The 24772-nt window shown below is 32.0% G+C and overlaps 1 protein-coding gene across 4 annotated transcripts in view; it reads left to right on the top strand.

Moving 5' to 3' along the window:
• Positions 1–242: 242 nt before the first annotated feature.
• LOC124364388 (b(0,+)-type amino acid transporter 1-like) overlaps positions 243–24772 on the top strand; it is a 28845-nt gene continuing 4315 nt past the window's right edge. The window contains exons 1-11 of one of the 4 annotated variants that reach the window (XM_046819813.1): positions 243–821; positions 3746–3891; positions 5259–5360; positions 8309–8590; positions 10116–10241; positions 14040–14139; positions 15854–15898; positions 20004–20127; positions 21162–21265; positions 22450–22546; positions 24532–24684. In XM_046819813.1, the coding sequence (XP_046675769.1) occupies positions 3759–3891; positions 5259–5360; positions 8309–8590; positions 10116–10241; positions 14040–14139; positions 15854–15898; positions 20004–20127; positions 21162–21265; positions 22450–22546; positions 24532–24684 (1266 nt within the window). In that variant the 5' untranslated portion in view covers positions 243–821; positions 3746–3758. Of the gene's footprint in view, positions 822–3745; positions 3892–5258; positions 5361–8308; positions 8591–10115; positions 10242–14039; positions 14140–15853; positions 15899–20003; positions 20128–21161; positions 21266–22449; positions 22547–24531; positions 24685–24772 lie in introns of those variants that run through there. The other 3 variants (XM_046819824.1, XM_046819833.1, XM_046819841.1) reach the window with 3 other exon arrangements.

Genomic DNA, 24772 nt, shown 5'->3' with positions numbered 1-24772 from the left:
AGGTGAATTCTTCTAATTGTCTAATCAGAGGTACAATTGGATTACACTGGATGGCTGCTGGGAAAACCAGATAGATCTCTATTGTAGTCTAGGTGTCTTTGATATCATAACCAGTGGTGTAGCTACTTGGGTGGCACCCTGTGCGGACGTTGGTGGTGTCACCCCATCGAAAGTAAAAAGTAATAAATTTTATGTGATAAAGGTCATGGATATAATTTTTTTTTTTCTTTTTATTATCTATCACTATAGAATAATACATGTTTAACAATTAACGACAATCAAACACAACACACTTCACGAAACAAATGAGAAATGTTGCAACTGAAAAAAGGTTACACCCGGTGCGGCCCGCCCCTGCCCCCCCCCCTTTGCTATGCCACTGATCGTAACAATGCATGTTTATTTTTCTCACCAACTTTTTTTGGATTTCTCCAGACAGACACGGTCTCTAGATTCCAAGAATCAAATCTGTGACATGTCAGATTTTATACACCATACGTTATGCAGACAGTGAAATGGCCCTAACTCAACATTCACAAAAACAATCCTGTTATTATTTGAACTAAAAAGTAAAACAGCTTTCTCTGAATCAACAATTGAGATTATCAATTATTCCACTCTAAATTATAGAATTTACAAAGATTACACAAACAAAGATAAAATTCTTCTTTCAAATTTTCAGAGATAAATTTAAATTGACATACAGATAATAGTTATCTCATCTTTCATGTCAAAATTTCAGATGGGATGCTGTGATTTATTAAAGTAGTACAATAATACCTGTTTATTATTGTTTTGTTAGACATCAATAATAGTATTAGGTAAGTTGTACTAAACATAATTTTATGCCATTATTTTGTAAAATGTTATTCAAATGGTGTGCCAGTAAATATATATTCACATATTATAGACATTATATCTGTGTACATACATATTTTTCAGTTGAACATTAAATTCATACCAACCCAAAGTATGATACAGCCTATTTTCAAATTGTACATATTTTTCCAACTTAATGATAGAGTACATCATGATTTGAATTGATGAGTAAATCTTTATCTTAAGCCTAGTTAGTTAGGTTGATCCAAAGGTTTTTTTAATGACAAAAATATTAATCACTAAACAGTACATTCATTGCACACTTGTACTGAAACAATTTATGAAACAACTGTCTGGATTGTCTTCATGTAATTAATAAATAAGAATTAGATATATTGTATCTACTTTTAAAATTCATATAATTATGCAAACGCATTTTTTCAATTAATTATCTTACAAAAATCATTGTCTGAGCAGGGCTGATTCTAGACATTATTCTAGTGTAAGCAAACAACTTTACAGCACCCCTCTTCCTAAAATCTTATATGGTAGTAAGGATTATCTCTAGGTTTCAATAAATTAAAAAATACAAGTAAATATAAATGCTTAAGATCATTTGAAACATGTGAATGTGCGAAATATGAATAAACATAGAGACTTACTGTAATTATCAGCATGTGTTAAATATGCTTGCCCTTATTTAAAAACATTTAAAACCCAATAACATATATAAAACTTAAAACATATAACAAACAAAGTTAATTAAGTGTGAACAAACCAATAAATACAAGGTCAGTTTTAAAGGCTTTGTTATATACTTTAAGAACTTCCATGTGGCAACATTGGTGGAAAAAATGTCTAGCTCTTCGAAAAATTTCACTTTGAATGATGCCAGTCCAGCTTGAATCGGTTCATCTCACTCCCATAGGAGAATTGCTTCTTTGTTTTCCTTGGACAAACTTCGGTTTCTTTTTCAAATTCAGCAGATATATCAATTTTTCTGCTATTTGTGAAGCGTCTATGATAATGCTATTGAGACCTTCATCAGATCTCATATTTTCTAAAAAAGTCTGAACACTTTTCATGGGATCCAATGAAGTTTGCAAAATAGATAGGGCTTTTTGCAAAGTCTTACTCATCATGTTTATTTTTAAAAGGATATTATGCCACAAATTCAGGCAAAGCAAAAATTTGAAAGTTTGAAGTTTTCTTATTATTCCTACTGCAGTATTCCTGCTAAAAGCATCCAGCTTGTGGTCATGAGAGGCTTCATACAAAGCATCGTACATTTCCTCAATATAGTATCTAAGAAGGAACTAAGGCTTCAATCCTACTCTCCCAATGAGTATTGCTAAGGGGTTATCCACAGTTAGAGTGGATATTTGTTTCAAAAAAATACTCCACCTGTGAGTTGAACTAGAGAAAAAGTAGAATATTTCTTGAATCGTACTAAACTAATCACTGCAACAGTGCAAGAGAGAGCAGTATCGTTAACCACTAGATTCATGGAATGGTTACCACATGGCACAAAAAATGCCCTGGAATTAAATCAAGTGCTCTTTTCTGGACTCCGCATGCTTTTCTCTCATGTTGGAGCCATATCATATCCCTGACCTCTTATATTTTTTCAACTTGATGTTCCGTGTAGCTAACTAACTGAGTAAGACTTCTGTGATACCTTCACCTGTTGTATCCGTATCTTTGATATGCAGAAAGCCTAAAAAATGTTCTTTTATTCACACTTCTTTATTTTTAACACATGTAAAGAATCTCACCACCATTGTCATTTGTTCTGTATGGCTAATATCAGGTGTACAGTCAAGTATTATAGCATAACATGTTGTTTGTTTTAGGTCACTTGGTCACTTATGATTTGGTCTTAGATAAGAGATAAATAAACTCATTTTGTACTAGTTTGCTGAAATAGTGAACATGTGTCTCTTCGGAAGTACCTCTTCTTACATGTTCAGCCATGACAATATCAAATTTGGAAATATACTCTACAAGTTTCATAAAGTTACCATTGTTACGCTCAAATAGAGACTCTTTTGTTCCTCGAAAAGCCAACCCTTGATATCCTAAAAATAGGACAACACAAAGTAAACGTTTCAACACTTGGTTCCAATTCTGTTTCAGCTCGAATGGTTCTCTCATACTCTTTGTCAATCGTTCTATCCAAACATAATCGCATGGACAGTTCACGCCAAGATTGACAATTGTGTATGTGGGTAGATTTCTCATGACTGGTTAAAATCTTGGTTAAGTACTGCCAGTCAGAATATCTTTGGTCTCCGGCAAGAGATGAATGCACATTTCCAAAGACTTTGCAGGCAAAGCAAAATACTGCAAGGTTCCCACCTTACGATATACGATTTTCCCTAACTACTTACTCCTACAATTTGGCGATGTTAATCAACTTTCAACCTCTAGTCTAGTCTTCTCCTTCTTTAATACTGAACATTGGAGAGCGCTTAGGCAACCCTTTTGCTTGGTGTCCTATGCGACCATATACTTTGCTTACCCCTTAAAACGGCCCTGTGTCTGAGACATAATACATTCAGAGTTTGTATAACATTTTGGATTATCACAGCTACATTTTCATTATCATTTGAGGTTTTTATATTCCTATATATTTTCCATTCTTGGAAAGTATTTTAATATGAAATAAATTTATGATTTTAAATGTATGTTTTAATTTGTATTATAGGTTAAGAAAATGAGTGGATAAAATGTATCACTATTTCTAATGATAATACTTAGTACCCAATATTAAATGACTATGAATGGTAACAAACAGAATCATATTATTAGTAAAGAGATTGGAATCTCTCTAAATTCACAAGAAAATAATGTGAGAGAAAGGGGAAAAGAAGTGTAGCTTATTCTTTACAAATTTGTCCATTGACACAGGTTTTATGTTTTCAAGGAGGTGACAGACAATGATAAAAGGCAGCCAGGATGTGACAAATTTGAAAACTGTGGATGAAGAGCAAGGAGCTGTAAATATTATTTGTCTGAAGAGGGTGCTGGGGCTACCGAGTGCTGTGGGCCTGATAGTCAATGTAGTTATAGGTACCTCACTGTCTGTAGTGTAGATGAGTTTGAAATTTCAGTAATAACAAACCACAAACTAGCTATTACTTGAATAACTGAGGAAATATTAATTTACATTCTATTGTACATTATCATAGAGATAAGAACAAGGGTCATGGAAGTTTAGTATGGAATATTTTGTCAAATTAATATAAAACAGTTAGATTTTCATTGTTATTAGTCCATTCATAAAATTCTTTCAGTTGGTAAAATTAATGCTCTAGTAACCAGTTCTTCAGTCTTCGTACAAACTGCTGTTTTTCAGTCTTCTAATTCAAAATGGGCCTTTCCACTGTCTTCACTACAGGCTGGTAAATCCAACAAAGCTAAATTTCAAGTGCAGGAAAAGGAGCTTGAATTGTGTTTCCAAGCCCCTATTCTCAACTCCAGAAAATAGCGACTTTACAAACATTGAAATAGTTCAGCGTATTACAATCAAGGCATATCATTCAATTATTGAATACAATCTTCCATTCTTTTGTATGTAGGATTATAACTTTTCAAATAACAGCAACAAATGTTGAGTAGGCAGAAAACTCTTTATTTCAATCGCTTGAACTAACCTGGTTAACCCTTTATTGGTTTTTATGTAATATTAGACGATTTAGATGCACAAGTAGACGATTGGATTCATTCCCTTGAGATGATGACTCAGGCATAAACAGTAAAAATGGCTTACTGGAAAATATATAATAAAATAACAACAAAATTATAAAAAGTACTAAAAACACTTTTTTGCATAAAAGGGTATATAACTAAAACTAAACTCTACAAACATATCTCTGTAAAAAAGGCAAAAAGAAAAATTCAGCAAAACAAGATAATTTTAGGCACAAAAACAAAACCATTAAAAGGTTACAGTAAAGTTCAAAATGATAGGTACAAGTAAAGTCAAAATGTAATGTATGTTAAATTGTATAATGACAAGCTTTATTGTCTTTAATATGAATGTTGTATGTATCTTTTCAATGGCTTACCATATAATATTGAACATTTCTGTAACTTAGGTGTTGTAAAACCTTATTTAACAATGTGGTTAATATGATTTTCAATAAGCTGATTTTGTAATTTTGTAATATGTTTTCTGTGTACCTTGCTCTTATTTTCTTTGCTCTAATAATTTATAGCATCATATCTCTGGTAGTTATTATTTCCATATTTTGTTGGTCAGTAGCACAAAAATGTTTGGTATTCTGAAAATTAAAGGAAATGTATAACTTACAAGTATTTTAATTTACGTTAAGTAATTAAAACTCTTAGCTTAATATTTTTGTACCTAGTTATTGTAATTCTAGAGGACCTGCCGTTGCTATTTTTTTTAATAAAGATTTTAATTTCAAACACAGGTTCAGGAATATTTGTTACTCCTGGAATTGTGATGGGTTACTCAGGCTCAGTCGGATTATGTACAGTGGTCTGGATTCTTTCTGGGTTCATATCATCATTAAGTAAGTAGTAGAGTGATTTTGTAGATTTTACAAATGTAGATTGGCTTATTTAATAGGAGCTCATATCAAATTATTTTTATCCTTACTATTGCAAGGAAGTATTTTTATCGTTAATAATTTGAATCTTCTTTCCAGAGATTGAGTGAGATGTGTCAAGAGTTAAAATTACTAATTTTATTCACCAATCTAACATTAAATATATATTTTTCAGATTAATTTAATCCTTTTCATTAACATTTCATTGTTAGACCTCCAGCCAAAATCACATACACAGACTTTAACTCACTCTTACAAAAGATAGATCCCAGTAACATATCTTGAAATAAAATTAAACTAACACACAATTTATCACAAATAATAAAAGATTTAACAGAAATATGCCATGTACAAATAATTTAACTGCTTTTAAACTCATTATATTAAATAAGTATAATATTAGAATGATTCAAACGAACAATGAAATAACTTTTAATTAAAAGTGAGTTAGTTTATGACAAATTAAAGTAAATTGTAAATACAAAAGGACAAATTAATTTTAATCAAACCATAACATATTTTTTTCAGTTAGAGTGCAAATATTGTTCATAGGAAAAAACCTTGATTTCCTGTTTACCAAGGCATGATATATACACATTCAATATACCTGATCCGTTTTGGCCTGGACTTACAAAATTAAGCCCCTAAGGAAATCCATCCTTGATTTTGCAATCAGTTTGATTAACAGTTTGAAACATGTCTTAAAGTAATTGTCTTATTCCAATAATCCACAAATTTCTGTGATATCAATTCAAATTAACCATAACCATTGGACATAACTTTGAATCGTAATTCTTTTCCTGATCCTGCACAATATTTTCTTTAACTGTAATTTCTGATAGTCTTCTTTTTGTTGCTGGCAAATTGTTGGCCCATTTTTAAGAGTTTAGCAATGTTTTCGGAAAATGTTCCTACAATTATTATTTGTGGTCTTAAAAACATACATTTGTGATGGTATTTTCTTACAATATATAGCATTTAACATGTTTTATACATTGTTATGGACGTTTCAAAATATGTGACTTTAGATGTTAGTTGTCATCAGATTTTACAGACTGGCAGTTTATTTATGATTTTTCAATATCCATAAAAATGGATGTCTGCAGAAAAATATTTAACCCCCAAAAATACTCAGGATGTAGACAGAATACTTTGTTTCTATTTTAGGGATTGTTTATTTTACTAGTTTATTTATAGTTTTGTTTATTATTTTGTTTAGGCACATAAATGAATAAGAATGATTTATTTGTCCTTTTTACAGAAAAATTTTACGAGTTTGTGGGAACTCCTCATAAACTTATTTAAACAATCTTAAACAATTAAAATTATTATTATTCCACATATTTAAAACAATTTTAATTTAAAAAGTATCCAGATTGGTACCATATCTCCACTGATAAGAATTGCAAGACAATAAAACACAGAGTTGGATTTAGTAATCCATCTGACATATTTACAAAATCAATATATCGCAAAATAATTCCAAGTGTATGTGCACATACACTTAAAATGTTATGTCTTTATAACATTTTGATATGTAGGAAAAATTCTATTAGAGTATTTGTATCCACTTTTGTCAAACACTTAGAGATATTTATAAGGAGACTTGAGAAAAGTTATTGATGGCAGTTGTAATGATGACGGTATTAGTTGTTGCAAGTGGTTTTAAAGAAGTTTGTGTAAGTGTCAAAAGTGACGAGCAATGTGGAAGGCCTATACACAGAAGTGATGAAAAAATTGATAATGTGTAAGAAATAGAGACAAAAGACAACCGATTCATGTAGAAGAAATCAGTGAGGATTTACTAATACGTTTTGATTCAGTTCACAAATGTTAACCAATTATTTGACTTAGAGAAATTTTTAACAATTTCAGCTGCTCAAGGTCTCATCTAGTGCCCTAGAAAAGACTTGTTTATGAGGTGATACCACATACAATGCTAAAATCTACTTCCTTTTGAAACGTTGTCATTGTGTGCTATCTAGTCACAAAGGAAACAAGCAATTATAAATATGTTACAGAAAACTGTTAAAATGCTTGTTATATTGAGAAAACTCTGATAATAATTAAAAAAATACACAACATTTTAAATTTAATTGATAAAAATTATGTAATTACTGTAAGATTAAAGGATTTTACTCGATTAAATGGATTAAAATTTTGAAGAAAAGATGTAGTATAGTTGCCCTATCTATGCTTTAAAGAAGGAACTATTTTTACAAAATAAAATTTTTGACACACAATCCTCCTATAGAAAGGTATATTTTCTGGAAAGTCAAAGCATAAATCAAATCTCAGCTGAATAGATGCACATTTTAAGATTATAACGGAGATACAACAAAATGTGACGCAGCAAACTTTTGAAGTTCCAAAAATCAAATGCATTTGAGCAGTGAAAATGGTGCTAGACTAATTGTGTGGCGTCAGGAATGAACTGCTTGTAAGGAGTGTCTCAAAGCTGTACATCAAACCCTTCTTTTTCAACAACGCAAATCAGAATACTTTTTGAATATTCCTTGTATATACTGAAAGACCAAGAAAACTCCATAGTATTTTGTAAAGAGTTATTCTTGGTATTGATTTACTTGTTCCTTATATTTGGTTTTATTTATCTAAATACTTCTTTTTATTTAAAAAAACTAGCAGGAATTTTTAAGTTCATTTCAATTATTTAAAATATTTAAAATTATTTAAGAAAATGCAAATTTTTGAAGATATGCAGATTTAATGTAATTTAAAATTTTATTCAGACTCCAAGTAAATCAAAATCGACTTGAATGTGAAGATTGATAACTGCATACTTAAAACATAAGTGACATAAAGATATTTTGAAGGATTGGTTCATTTTAATTTGTTAGCCACCTAACAGCAGGAAGCCACTAAGTTATACATGGTACTGATATGTGCGACAGGTGCAATGTGTGTGGCAGAGCTCAGCACCGTAGTTCCCAAGTCGGGTGGAGCTTACGCTTACTTCTTCGCAGCTTATGCTGATCTCCACCAGTTCTTCGGACCTCTTCCCAGCTTCCTCTACATGTGGGTGATCCTGCTCATCAATACCCCTTGCTCTCTTGCCCTCACGTCCATGATCTTCGCTAGCTATGTCTATGGAACGTTCCGCCCACTTGTGACTGAGGAGTTCAACTCCCACTATGAGACCATTTTGAAAGACATCCTTGGCATCTCAGTATTGCGTAATTAAAAATGGTTTAGTATTAAATCATATATTGGCTATTTGTTATTGTTGTTGAATTGTTTTTCTACAACACAGTATTTCAGGGGTGTAATCTATGACTGGAACCTGAGCTAAAAAGTTATTGGATCCTTCCCTAGCCTAGACATGATATGTTATTATATTTTGTTATTTCTCCTAAAACACGACTAGTAGATAACATTTTGTACATAAACCATAAGCATTCACATTTTAAACAATAAAATGTTATGTAGAGTCTTGGAGCATTGGAAAAAAAGTTTTATTGTACTATCACTAGTATACAATATTATACAATACAACATTTTCCAATATAATTTTTATTTCGTGCAAGGCCTTTCTGAATCAAAGATTCCATCATCAGGCACTTCACAAATTATCAAATGTTTACATTTTTTAAATAATAATTAATTTTATAATAACATATGGTAAACAATTTGGATGTACGGTTAGCCCGTATAAAATATTTAATCAGAATTACGTTTTAATTTCTTTATAAAATGAGTACTTCTATGAGAACTTCCAAGGCTAGGCTCTAGGTAAAAACCTTAAAAAAACTCAATCACCAAATGCCAGAAATAGTATGGGTCTACTTTTGATTAGGGTAATGATGCATGTTTCTGGATCAGAATGGGTTTCAAATATGGCATCAGGACCAGTCAGCTTTGGCAGGCCCCGAAAAAGATATTTGGCTGGGTTGCCATGTCCCGCCACCTGTTCATCCACACAGTCTCTTCAAATAGACATGTGGTGTGGGCCCCGGAAAAGATATTCAGCCGGGCTCGTCATGTCCCTCCACCCGTTCATCTACACAGTCCCTTCAAATAGACATGTGGGGTGGGCCCGGAAAAGACATTCGGCCGGGCCCGTCATGGCCCGCCACCTGTTCATCTACATGGTCTCTTCAAATAGATATGTGACAGGTCCCAGTAAAATTGTTCAAAAAAACAAATTATGGCCTGAATACGGGCCTGACCAGGACTTTTTTTTACATTTTAATATTGGTTGTGCATTTCTGTTACTACATGAATATAATTCATTTAATTAGCATTTTAAGGTTATAAATATGGTTTACAGCCAAAGCACTTAACAATAAATATTATGAGTTTCTTCAAAGTAGATGTTATTTGGTTGAAACAGAATACTGTATTATTCATTTTGACAATTGTATTGAAGAATGACTTTTTCTGGAAATCTTATGTAACCACATGTTTTTCTACAATACATACTACATTTTGGTGAGGAAATGTATAGTTGCAAAATTAGTTGCCAATTAGGATAGAATTTGGTGTTATAATATCTGCTCAAAAAGTGAGGATATGAGATAAAGTATGGAAGTTGCATATGGTCATGTTTTTAGTTTTTCAAATAAACTTACTATACAAAAAGTACCTAAAATTAATTAGGAAGTAACACTGTAAAAATCTCCAAAAATACCTGTTCTTTTTTCATTGGTGGGTAAATATAAAATGAATTGATCCTTTGACTCAGTAAAAGTTTTGTTTCAGTTGCTGTCGGTATAATGAACTATTTTAGCACCAAGTCTTACAGTTACATGCAGAATTACTTTACAGTCTCCAAAATGTTTGGATGCTTATATGTAATACTTGGTGGTCTTTATATGGTTGTTACAGGTAAAACTATTTTATTCTGTATGATGTATAAAATAATGTAAAATTTGGATTGGATGGATTTTAAATTCTGTATTTTAAACATTTTAAATTGTCAGAATTTGAGTGAACACGTCAGGAACACAATAATCTGAACCCTTTATCAGAATGTTGTCACTCAAAACGCGATACAACGCGTAAAATAAAGAAGGTCATCTTATTTTTTAATGTTAGAGAAAAAGGATATTACGTTTTGAGTACTTCACTACTTAAAATCTTAATATTTGGAAAAAATATGATCATTTCAAATATAATAGTTTTATAAATTATTAACATGAGTCTCTAACAAACCTACATGACGTATTCCAATATGAATATGAATGATGGATAGTTCAATGTAGTGGATGATTGAAACTTTACCTAGTTACTAGTTAAGATTCACTGTTTCTTATTAAGAATCATTACTAATAGCCGCTAACAAATGCAAGTCCTACAGTGTACATATAATTTAAACCATATAACTCCAATCCTGGCTTTAACAATATGCCAATAAATTCAATAATTAAACACCAAATTATTTTGCTTCACAAACCAAGAGTAACCTGAACATGATTACCGAACTTTATTTCATTGAATATAGATAAATTCAATTCCAATACATCTTGGTCTCTAATTATACCCAAATCCATCCTCAAAGTAACAGTTTTGGTAAAGGAAAAACTTGAACCTATTTCATCATTTTCAGGGTCATATTTTGGACTTGTTGCTTTTGGATGCTTCAGCTATTGACCTTAACCCTCTTCGGTCGCACCTGAAACGTTACATGACATGTCGCACTGTATCAAATTGATTACATTTGTATTTAAAACTAATGTTAGTAGTATTTACTCCAATATAATCATATAATATATTATATTTATAGATTCTAAAAAATATGGCTTATGCTTTTTCAAATATCATAGTTGTTTTTTAAATGTAGTTTAAAAAATATTAAAAATATTTTACAAAAAGTGTGCACTCAAACCAAATTGTTATTGAAACGGGAATGGTCGCACTGTATCTATTTGATACACATTTGGTAAATTACATAGATTAGAAGAAATAACACGCAATAACGATCAGGAATAATGGAATATATTTATATTGAAACTAGTTACATATATTTTGCCATTGTTTAGCCAAACAATTGCAGTACAAAAAGCAGTTGTTTCTGTCTGTCGCTAAAAATATAAGATATCTCTATCGAAAGTAAAATACAGTAATACCACTTACTGTATATATATAAATATATATATATATATATATATATATATATATATATATATATAATGAACCCAAGAACTTATGTACGAAGGAACACTGTTTTACATGTTCGGATAGCAGCGTACGCACACAATCTCTGTACGTTCATTGCAGATGGTTTTCTTCCCACTTTCAGCAAAGTGTTTTTTGTAAGTCGGGTTCTCTTATCAAGCTTGCAGAACTCACACCTTGTCCGCTTCTCTAACTGTGGCCTCTCTCTATTTACACCATTTCCATCCCGGTCAGCATTGCATATTTTCTTCAGTCCATGTTGAATGTGGCAAGGGAATCCCCCCAACTGGTATGGTCTCACACCTTCGTTGAATCTGTTCAGCTACAAGGGAGTTACTGAGTTTCTCGTAGAAACAATCTTCTAATTTTGGTGACAAACGTCATTTCCAAATGAAAACTACTTGAGCATTGATGCCTGCTACATTCAACATGGCATAAAAAATTACCATCGACCATCGGCGGGTACCTCTGGCAACGTTGTACGAAGCACATAACTTGTCAACACAGTCTACACCAGACTTTGTGTTATTGTAGTGGCAAGACAATTTCAGGGTTATTTTGTGTGAGCATCAATTTCGTCACTAAAATGTAAGCTTGATTTTTTTGTTGTTTTTTTTTTTGGTACATATGATACCATTGTTGATTTTTCACCATACACGAAATAGCTTGACTGCAAAGGTCTTCCTTTTGTACATGTCAGCTCAGAAGGAATACCAGTCGGGTTTTTTTTAATCGTACCAACAAATGATAATTGTTTTTCTTTCAAATGGTCAACAAGGCTTACCGTACTGAACCAATTATCGGCAGTAATGTTCCTCCCGCTGTTTATGTATTGGTTCAACCAATCGCTTAACAACATCGTCCGACTTATTGCTGAAACAGAAAGGGCCATCTGGCTGTTTTAGCGCAGTACACTTCAAGATTGCTAGTGTAAAAATGTTTTAGTGTCACAAAGAGCAAAGGTTTTTGATGCCATATTTTGCTGGTTTTGAAGGGAATATACTGTTTAAAGTGGCAACCCCCACGAAAGGCTTCCAGTTTTTTTCATCGATAGTTACATTTTTCTCTCCGTGAGAGTAACATGTTTTACAGTTACCTACGAAGTCTGTAAATATCACTCTCTGATAGCGGCTAAGTTATCAATCTCTTTACGCTCATCTCGAGTACTTCTATCATAAAATCTTAAGCAATCTTAGGAGAAATTTAAACCGTCTGAGACTAAAAAGTCATTCTGCAATTTTCTATGCCGAAACCATCGGTAGAAAATATCTTATCCAGACTTTGCCTGTTTGACTTAAAAACTCCTAAAAGGTAAAGTATGCTTATGAACGCCTTTATTTCGATCAAGTCAGTGGTTTTGGCATCACGAAGTCTAGTGTAACTTTAGCTGTACAAGGGTAATATACTGATTTGTATGTAAAACAATTTTTTCTAACATTGAATCTGTGAAAAAGTTGGGCCAACAATCTAATTCGGATTTGCTTTGACGTGCAGACCCAATCACGCCAGGCAGACGTCGCAAAATGTTTTGTGGCTGTGTTTCTTTGATTGTACTGCCTAGGTCTTTAAGAACCACTTAATTGTATCATTCTTACCCCATTTAGCTGTCAAAAACAAGTTGTCTTGTGCTTCTTCTTCGCGAACCTGACGTTGTAGAGGTGGTGGCTGGTTTGATCACCTGCGGCTGTGGATGGTCGATCACCTGCGGCCGTGGCTTGTCGATCACCTGCGGCTGTGGCTGGTCGATCACCTGCGGCTGTGGCTGGTCGATCACCTGCGGCTGTGGCTGGTCGATCACCTGCGGCTGTGGCTGGTCGATCACTTGCGCCTGTGGTTTCATCCAACACCATTAGTTCGTCATCAGCAACTCTGTTCTGTATCGGAGTTTTCTTCTCTTTCTTCAACCACATGTTTCACCGTCTATATCGCTATTATCACCATCAATGTATTCTAACCTTTCATTCTCTTCTTTCACTTGTATCAGAAAATAAGAGGCGATGGACAGTTTCCTGACCGTCATCGGTTTCTAAGTTCAAACTGCGTTTTGACATTTTTTACCTAAAAAGCGCAACAGAAACGATCGCACTACTGCATCACAATGATACTGTAAATCTGATACGTGAACGGTCGCACTGCATCAAATTGATACCGTAAATCTGAAACGGGAATGGTCGCACTGTATCTAATTGATACAGCTCCGTAAACACGCTCTGTTCAAGGTCAGAGGCGTAGTACTGCCAGTTCAGGGATGAGGAGAGGGAAGCCCATTAGGAAGGGGATGGCAGTATGCCGCGCGCAGCATCGTGAAACAGCACGGAGGAGAACGTGCATGCGTATCAAATTGATACAGAGCGACCGATGGAGGGTTAACAAATATATATCGTTATAATGTAAAATTTCCTTTGTACTTATGTAAATAGATCATGAATTGGGGACTCTGATTTTAATAATATGTACTTAGAAAAGTCTATTATAGTGTATAATCTAACAAAATGTTTTCATTCGTAGGAAAAGGAAAGCCAGTCCAATTCACATTTGATGGTTCAAAAATCACCTTGGATTCCTTGGTCATGGCTTTCTATTATGGGATTTACACTTATAATGGTTGGTATGTATTACTAACCTTTAGATATAGAAAGCATTTCAAATTAAATCTAATTAATTGTACTAATTTATTTTGCATAACATTCCAAAACTTGAGCTCAAGTTGTAATGATTGATTTAAATTAGACCAAAACTTACATTTACAGTTTCATGTTTAAGTAACATCTGCTGACTGAAGATTTTAGCTTCTCCACAGTATAATTAAAATATTTTAATTGTGTGAACAATGTTTTGACGTGGTTTGAACTGAAAAATTTGTTATGACACTGACTGCTTAAGCCTAAGAACTAAGTCATTCTTTGTGAGTCTGTATTGTATTTTGATGAATAAGCATGTGCCTATGTAGAGGCAGTTGAAGGTTATTAAAAAATTGTTGACTATCTTGTTTTGCAAAATTATATGTTTTGTCATTGCTTTGAGCTTCCCATTATGATATTAAGGAATCCACTGTAAGACATCAAATCCTCTGGCTGACAACTGGTGATGTTGATACATTTGAGAGGTTAGTTTCATATTGTTACTTGGCACTCGCAAAGTTAATATTTCACTTAGATAATTTTTAGTAGTTTTAAAATGTTTAATTTTTATTGAAACTGTTGATTTCTTTATACAGGCCAGAGTCTTTGCATCACAAGTTGGATTAAAATACATACTACACAAGAAACAGAATTTGGCGATAATTAAGACATTATATTTGTAACAAAATATCCAAGATAAGAAACGTTATATGGTTATCACTGTTGCAAAATATCATGTTTACTGAAATTATAACACTGCATGAGTCATAATATACTAATATGAGTATGTAAATACTTGAGATAAAGATGGAACATCCCATATTCTTTATCTAAATAACTTAGTACAAGGAGAAAGAACGTAAATAATTATTTTATAATAGCTTATCTTTATTTTTTCAGACTTAAGTTATGATGAAGTGCAATGTATTATAAAGTTTGTATCTAATCTATTTTTTTATCATGTTACAATAAATATCCATTGGGTATTTATTGATTTTTAGGATAATTTATACAAATTTCATTATATCCCTTTCAAGTAATTCATTTTAGAGCTTTAAAAAGTAAACATGTTATAAAAACAAAAGACTCTCTTCCCTAATCAACAAGGCATTTAACCTGATCAAAGTCAAAGTTTAAAACTAAGTCCTGGCTGTATTAGTGACCATCTTGATTTTAATCCCGAAAAATGTTAAACTTAAATAACTTTTACAACCTTATTTTAAGTAATAGATTTATTTGAGACAGCTCATTTTAAAGATATAGTTAATAATATTTATTTTTTAGTTTATCAGTTTAACAGAGTTTTAAGGACCACCGTTGTATTTTTGGCAGTTAAAGCATAGAATTTATTGAGATTGTTATGAATCTAATTGATAGATTCTGATCTTTTATCAAATTTCTTATATTATTTACATCAGATGAATAACAGTACTCTAACATTGACTAAGCATACCTTACATGTGTTAAGGTGGATCTGACCTTGTTTAGTATCTATTAGCTTTTATATAGTTTTTTTTTTTTTTAATATTTTATGTATTTGTACTATTTTAAAACTTGTGTAATTTATTCTTCATTCTTAGTTGACAAAAACGCTATAACATTTCCAAAATATCAGAGAGAATATTTTTTAACCAATGTTTAAATAGATAAAACAATAAATGATATAACAGGAGATAATAGAAGAGGAATGATATGTTTCAGGAGTTCTGTGGCTGGGGTAACTGAGGAAATAAAAAAACCAGACAAGTAAGTTGGAACCAAACATATCATATTGCCTTATCAGAAATTCTTAGTTTGAAATGCAGGAAATTTTATGAATTTACTATTAATGAAAGGATAACAAGAATTTTTTAAACTTGTTATTATAATAATTATGTTATAAATTTGGTAAATCCAGACTTTAAACAACTTTTTAGTGATTAGATTAATTATCTGGAATGGATAAAGTTAGTGAAAAAGCCACAATAGAATTTGTTACTTTCAAGATTATACATCTTTTCATTAACTAAACAAAAATACTTTTATGGATTTATTGTACATTCTGTGTGTGTATTATTAACCCTTTATAGGATACTGGTCGATACTTCGACCACCTCCAATATTCCTCTGTGCACAGCCAAATTTCCTGTCACGCAGTTAACGCATAATGGTTGAAATATCGACCACCACAAAAATACCCTCTATGCACAAAGCCAAATTTTTTTTAAAATTACCAAATAAAAAGTATATTCATCACATTTACACTAAATTAAAATACAAAAAAATAATTAAAAAATTACTTTATACTCTCTCTATTTGGTAGGGGGTGGTCGATATTTCAACCAGAATGCGTTAGTAAAAGTGTTAGGATAGCTAAGCTTACTGGTTGAAAAATTAACCACTTAGGAAAGGAATTATTGAAATGAGCAAAAGGAAATTTTTTATAAACTTGATTTATAAACAATATATTAGGAAAAACAAACTGCTAAAATAAAAATATCACACTTGATGAAAAACACCAACTCTTTGGTTTATAACTATTCTACAAAAAAATTTAACTTAAAATATATTTTCTTAAAATTGAATCTTTCTTGTAATTAATTAAAAACAAAACATTTTTCTTTGGTTGTACTAAATAAAACAAAAATGAAAGTAAAAGAAAATTATGTGAGATCTGACTTTCTTGCGACAGTTCTTAAAAACTAAAATATTACATTTGAATATTACATTGGCCTATATGTACGAAAAAACTAAACGTGGTAATTTTGTATTAAAATCTTAAAAGTTAATTTATAGATTGAAATGAAATAAAACTAAGTCATAAATTCAACAAATCACAAATTATTATCTTCTTGATTCACCTTATACGTGATTACAGCTAATAAACTAAAAAAGGTATACAAATAAATCATTCGTCTTTTATTGAATATACGAGGGGTATTAGAAAAATAAGGTTCCCTATGCCGCCGAGACAGAATGCGATATGTTGGGAGAAATCTGGCAACATTCTACTACTCATCAGGTGTCCCTCTCTCTATCCATACCACTCGCGCCTCGCTACGTCCAACAGTGCCGGCCTAGCTGCCTTCGAAGATGGAGCTCCCTATCGTTGTTACCGCCAGATGCAAAATTCGTGCTGTGATACGTTTTTTAAATGCAAAAGAGATTTAACCTATTGAAATTCATCGTCAGTTAATCGAAGTTTATGGGGAAAACTGCATATCTGTTCAACACGTTCGGAAATGGTATAGAGAATTCAGTGAAGGCCGCATGGAAATTCACAATGAAAACCGAAGTGGACGGCCTTCAGTTTCAGATGGATTTGTTGAAAAAGTTGAGACAATATTGCTTGAAGATCGGAGAATCACCATTCACGAACTTGCTTTGCTTATTACTGAGATTTCCAGCGCGATCCAGAACCGCCAGAGAGGAAGATTGTCCAGTGGTATGAAGTTTCTCCATGACAACGCTCGACCTCATGTCTCACGTCAAACTCAAGAACTGCTGACAAATTTTGGCTGGACTATTGTACCCCATCTCCCCTACAGCCCAGACCTAGCCCTAAGTGATTATCACTTATTCCCAAAACTAAAGGAACACTTGGGTGGCCAATGCTCCAGTACCGATGATGAAGTCAAGGAAGAGGTTACTTGATTCCTAAAAGGATTGGCGGCAGAATTATACAACATGGGGATAGAAAAGTTGAAGCATCGTCTACAAAAGTGTTTGGACAGAAACGGTGATTATATGGAAAAATAGCTTAACTTTTAAGTTTTAAATTGATGTATAACACTAAGTAGAAATATGGAGCTGTCTATTTTTAAAAATCTTGGGAACCTTATTTTTCTAATACCCCTTGTATTAAAATAAGGAATGATTTTAAGGAAAAAATTAAGACATCTGAAATGTGTTTTATTGCTTTTTTAGCATTACTTAAAAGGTATAACTAAAACTCGTAAAATAATGTATGTTCTTTGGAAAGGTGCAAAACAATTTATACAGAGAGCAACTTAACACTTGTCACATTCAATGCTACAACATTTTGGTTTTTCTTTGGTGCTGCATCTTGCACAACGCTGGGATATTGGGGTGGATTCCTAGATCCTCACACGTCAACCTGAGCTTATTGTGTGATATTTGACACATCGCTGACTGCTTGTAACTGTATGTAGGTGCTGTCCCACTTCACTGTGACTTATTTCATTCACTATCTTTCCACTAACTTTTTTACCTTTTGTACATCCAGAATTTCTCGATTTACGGCTACAAAAACTGCCCATAAGTTCTTTTGCCAGAGTCTCACGAAACATAAGATGTGGCATTGACTTTCCTCGATTTTTTCGTCTCAAACTTGTATAGAATGAAGGAGTTAACAATAACAGAATCTAGTAGAAAATAGAACAGCTTAACCCACCACCGTCTCGATTTCTGAACTATGCTGTAGCTAGACTGTAAGTGATCGAAGTGGTCTACCCCGCCCATGTATTTGTTGTAGTCAGCTATAGCTTGTGGATATTTTACTTTGATTTTTTCACCAAATTTATTCTTCCTTTCAATTTCTGTGAAGTCCTCTGGGTCATGCACGTTTGATATTATTTGGACAGCCTTCTTGCCTCTATCTTTCCATTTAGTTACAGATATTTCTCTGTCAGCTGCAAAATCACTGTCAAAGCCAACTTTTCTTCTCTTTTTTAGCGGGTCCATTCTGAAAATAAAATATCACTTGTAATACAAAAATATATAAAATTGTCATCTTACTTACTTAGTTTGATGTTGTATTTTCTGCACTACACAAAAAGAGTATTTTATTGTAATGCTGAGGTATAAAAATTCTGTTTCAAGCTCAGTAACTTGCGAGTGCAATCAGCTAGACTACTTTAGATATTACCAGTTAAAAGATATGAATGTTGTGATAAATTTGGTATAATAGATTAATAACAAATGTCAAACAAAATAAAATTTATTCTTGTTCAAACAGAACATGTTTTTTGAGGTTAGGGCTAAACACCAAAAAGAATATTTTCCTGCTCAAATACCATTTACGGTAATGTATATTTAAACGCATGCACACCTACATTGTTTAACGTACAATAATATAAAATAGTTAAAAGGTGTTCAATTTTTACCTTGCAAGAGTGAAACTGCCACAAAGTATAACTTGCAACAAATTTTCCTCATTGGCATGTACCTGAACGCATAGTGGTTAAAATATCAACCACTAGTTAACGTTTTCCCCACTAGACTGCAGCACATGATGGGCAGACCTATGATCAAGTTATCACGTGTTGCCTGGGGCTCACTGCATTGGCTGATGACAATAAGAACTATTTTTGCCTACCCGTTCATACGAAATTCAACTTTATGTGTGGTGGTTGAAATATCGACCACTATGCGTTACTGACAATGGCATAAAAAACATTGCGTGCACAAGGAGTTTATGTAGGTAGTCGATATATCAACCAGTATGCATTACCGACGACTGTCAAAAAATTGGCTGACCTATAAAGGGTTAATCCATGATAAAACTGTATTTTGTTACTTTTATACGATTAGTATAAAAATAATCAAAAGTGAGTATTATAAAATACACACAAAATATAGTGTATTACAGTAGTACTGTGGAATATCTACCTGCATTCACTCCTATAAATTTTTCCTTTAAAAATATTGGAATAAAAAATTATCAAAAATTAATATTTTTTCTGTAATAAGTTAATATTAAGGAATTTCAGAATACTGAACAAAATCACTTAAGTAACAGTAAGAAGTTTTACATTGTAGTGCATATACAAAATAAAACAAAGTTCACATTGCACATCTTTTACACAGTCGTGTAAGACTTGTTTTATATATATATATATTGGTGTTACAGGAATATCTTGAGGAGTGTGATCTTATCATTGGCTACTCTCACAGTGTTATTTGTCATGATGAACTATGCCTACCTCACTGCCATGTCTATCCCTGACTTCATCCTCAGTGATGCTGTTGCTGTTGTAAGTACATCGGCATTGTAAGCAGGTTATATTACACTTTATGCTGGTCACTATAATTAAAGTCCCAAATAATTGGATAACGTGTGGTTCTTACCATTTATTCTAGCATAATATATTGGTATATAGTTTCATACTTTTGCTTCGTCTGTATGATATTAACACGTATTAGTGACAGTGTTCCAAATGTTTGGACTTAAGGCAGCTGGTTATTGTGTAAATTGTAAATTTAAAGCACTAGTGATTTAGTTTTCTTTCTTTCTTTTTAGATATCTGCTTTTAAAGTTTTGAATGCATTGTTAATCCATGAGTGTTGTTAATATTTGATTAACAACTAAAATTTTAATTTTTTGTTTTATGTGATACCATAATTCAAACCTCTAGAGTTCAAGTAATTTTTAAACATTGTGTCTTAATGTCAACCAATATGCATTTTGTTTTGTAAATGCATTCCAATAAGGTTTATTAAATTTTATTCTAAGCCTCATTGTCACATTTGCTTGTCATTGGTTGTTAAAAAAACAATAAGTATTTCCTTTAAAGGTAAAGTGTCTTCTCTAGATCAATACTGAATGATCAGAAGCCAGGAAGAGGGGGTGGTGAGGTACATAAAGTATTAACAAATTTAAATTGCTGCAGTTTTACTGGATTGGCTTTAAATTTAATTTCCCGTCTTTTATTGCATTAACCCATATTCATTAAAAGTTATAAAATATAACGATCATCTACATTTCTGTAAAATGTTTATGCCTTTATACATTTATATTATATGTATTGTACATTACATAAATATATAACTATATTTACATACAGCCTATATGTGTGTGTGTGTCTGTGTGTTCGGACAAAAAATATAAATCTACACATCAAAAACAAAAGCAGAAAAATTAACTTCAATTAAAACTTTGAATTGTTAGTATTTAGCAGTCTTCATTTATGGTCTAACAACTACGACGCATGGGTGGTAAATTCTTTTAACCCTTTACAGAATCTACAGTGTGTCAATAATTAATTATAGTATAACACTGTGATTCTAGGACTTTGGAAATGAAGTTTTTGGCAGAGGGAAAATCATAATATCTGTATTTGTTGCTATGAGTCTCATAGGCTCCAGTCTCTCTACTGTCTTCTACTCTTCACGGTAAGATATTCTTCATATTAATGAACTAAAACATTCACTATTTATCTTGTATTCTCAGTGGATGTTTAAAAATGATATACATTTTTTTCCAGATGTGATCTAGAACTACTTCTGTAAACTATAGCTAGAGTTTAGAATTTCATGGTCAATATTTTATTAATTAGTCATGTTTTAATATTTTAAACAAACCTTCCTGGTACATACTTATGAGATATTGAACATTGATATGATGTATAGATTTAACACAACTATAATCACGTGTTCAGACTTAATAATTTACAATAAGTAAGTTTTATGTATAATAAATACATAAGTAACAAAGCATACTTTGCACTTTTGTACAGCCAAATATTAAAACAGGTAAATCCTGGTAAATTTAGTATTAATACTGTTATGTCCCCATGATTTAATTTGCACTTTTACACAAAATGAAACAGAAAATGGGTTTAAAGGATAGTATTAAAGCAAATTTGGTTTATATAATTGTTTACAATTTAATGGGTTGAATAATGAAAACGTGATGGTAGAACCATCTTTTAAGTCTTTATTTTTAGACCAATACCACAAAAGTCTTTAAGTAAAATCACGATAGTTTCTAGAATTTTATAAATCTTCCCAACTTTACAAAAGTTAAAATATTATAAATTTCTTTGAATACATTAATTTAGTAATGAGAGTAATGTCAACATTTACTCTAATGCTGATGTGGAAGTCTCTTTCACATTCAAATTCTATTTTACCAAATGAAAAATTTAATATTTTTGTTGAGTATGATTCCCAAATTACATCTACTTGAGTGTCTAAAATAGGCTGTACGTTTTTTATAAAATAATTATTTTACTAAAACAATATTTTTAAACAAAAATTTGTAAAAATAAAAAACAAATATTCATTTACAAAAACAGCACCTGCATGCCTAGTTTTGTCAGAATTTGTTTATTTATTTGGTCAGATTTGGAGGTTACACAGATACATATCAATGGATATGTTTATAAAATCTCTTTTCTCGACTTCTTTGTAACAAAACAAATATTATGATAAGAAAATATGGCTTTTTGGATGTTTACCACACTTACTCTTTCTTAAGTATGGGAAGTATATAAAAGGCAAAACTCCAGAAATCAATTACCCAGAAATTAGAAGGGAAATACAGTTGAAATTATTAGCTTTAAACTGTTAAATAGGTTATGGTTTGCAGCTGCAAGGAATGGTCAAGTGGCTGAATTTCTCTCATATATTCACAAGAAACGGATGACACCCACTCCAGCAGTTATTGTTGAGGTAAAATAATACTGTTTATTTTTTTACTATAGGTGTAAAATTACAAAAATCACCTGATATGATTTAACTGTTTAAGACAGAACAAATTATATTAATGGCATACTGAAGTTCATATTTGAAGCAGAATATGAATTCAGGTTTAGTGTGTATAGGAGAGTAAAAGAAAATTTAGTATATTAAGGTTTTATTAGCTTTTTGAAGAAATTAACCTAATGTTGAAAGGATAAAGACTAAATGTTTTTAAATACAGAGTTAACATATAAAATGAAATGTTAAAAGTTTGAAAATTACGAGATGTGCTTATGGACACTTATTATGGTCATATTAGCATATAAGAAAGTTTTAATATTAATGCTATTTTGAAGCATAAGAATCAATCTTTTTATTCAAAGGTTTAAAATCTTCAGTTAAAAAACAGTATTAGTCTTTCAGTATTAGGTTTTCAGCTTTACTTTAAATGTGTAAACATTTATCACAAACCCATGTGATTTTTATTTTAATTTATGAAATGAGTGATTTTTATTTAAAATAGCAATCTAATTTTGTTTAGAAAGGTCAAATAATATGTGTTGTGCCATTTTGAAGGTATTTTTCCATCTTATATGAATTTAAATTCAGTTGGCAAACATAATATAATAATTGATTACAAAGTTTGTGGTTTTATTTAATCAATCACGCCATCTACCTTAAAAAGCCAGTAAACAGCCTTAGATTTATTACTTCGTCAGCTAGATGGCGCAAGCCATGATGGGTTGAGACATATGTATGACCGCAACCGATATAAAACATTATACAGTCCAGAACTCCTCTATAATCATAATATACAACCATTTCTTTTTTATGAATCATACCGCAGCTTTTTCATTGGTTTACTACAATAAATATCACACATAAATCCTAGTTTTTTTAGTTAAAATTTTAGTTATGTCTTAATTAAAGTCTCTTTGGCGTCTCTTTCACAACAACAGTTCCTTTTACTTTTTTTAATGATAACAATCTTGTCAGTCAATGAGTCAGGAAAAAATAGGTTCCAAATTTTGTATGGTGTTTTTGTTATCAATGCCTCACCTTTTGGTATTGGAAGTCATAATCCTATTCTTTCTACCCGAGTTATATTTTATCTTCGAACTCTTCAACATAAATTAGCATTGTCCATATAAACATTCTACACTGTTGTATTGTCTTTTCCTATTAGGACATTCTGGTTTACTGTGCCATTATTTTCCTGCCCTTCTTCTTCATTTGGTTCTTATGCTGACATTTCTGAGTCTGAATTATCGTCACTATGTTCCAAATAACCATCCGACTGATTTGATCCATCGCGTTCTATTGTCTCTTACTGAACATGTTCAATGTTGATACAAGCCTCTTCACAATCTACAAGTAATTGTCTACGCAAAAGCTCTCTATTTATTTCATAAACTCTTTCTTCTTTCTCCACGCTATCAAGGAAAGTACGCATGCGTTTACGTTCCTCGCTGTCCATCGTACCTAAGCAACTAAAAAGGACAAAATAAATAAGACATCAATTTGATTATAATATTTACATTTTCTCACAAAGTCCAAAATTATTTCACTGCTTTAAATAGCACAAAATATCATTTTGGGCCAAAAACATTATTTAAAATATTTATGAAAACAATAACGAGGTATATGGCATGGCGTACAAATTTCTGCACCAAAACTTACACAGTAGGGCGCATGGCGTACAAAAGATAACACGGCTAATAAAACTACCCAAACTAGCTGGAACAATGCAGCAAACTGGCTCCATCCTCCAGGAGTGGTAAGGGGTATTATAAGGTAGGAGGTGAGAGGTGGGGATGGAGCAGCGTGTCTGCTGCGTCCGAAACAGTATTATAGCTGAACTTTGTACACCGCAACCCCTATTAAAGGTTAAAATAAAACCTCTGAGTAGTTGGATAACACAACTAAACCATCAGTCCCATTAATGTATCTATAAATAAAGTTTTATTTTTCTTCAGGTAGGACTAGCTTTGATATTCTTTCTGCTGGGGAGGAGTATTGTGGACCTGATAAAATTGATAGCCTACCTGATCTGGATCTTCAACACTCTGACCATGATAACTGTTTACGTCTTACGCTACAGGCAACCTCTAGCAAACAGACCGCACAAGGTAAGTAAATAAATTTTGGTCTGGAAGAACTACACATTGTTAATCTCACTTCTAAAAAATAGAAGTAAATATGTTTCATTGAAATGGT

This window comes from Homalodisca vitripennis, chromosome 1, assembly GCF_021130785.1.
Source record: "Homalodisca vitripennis isolate AUS2020 chromosome 1, UT_GWSS_2.1, whole genome shotgun sequence".
In the NCBI taxonomy this organism is placed as follows: domain Eukaryota; kingdom Metazoa; phylum Arthropoda; class Insecta; order Hemiptera; family Cicadellidae; genus Homalodisca; species Homalodisca vitripennis.
The sequence above is the reverse complement of the archived record's forward strand: the minus strand, read 5'-3'. Positions and strand labels throughout refer to the sequence as shown.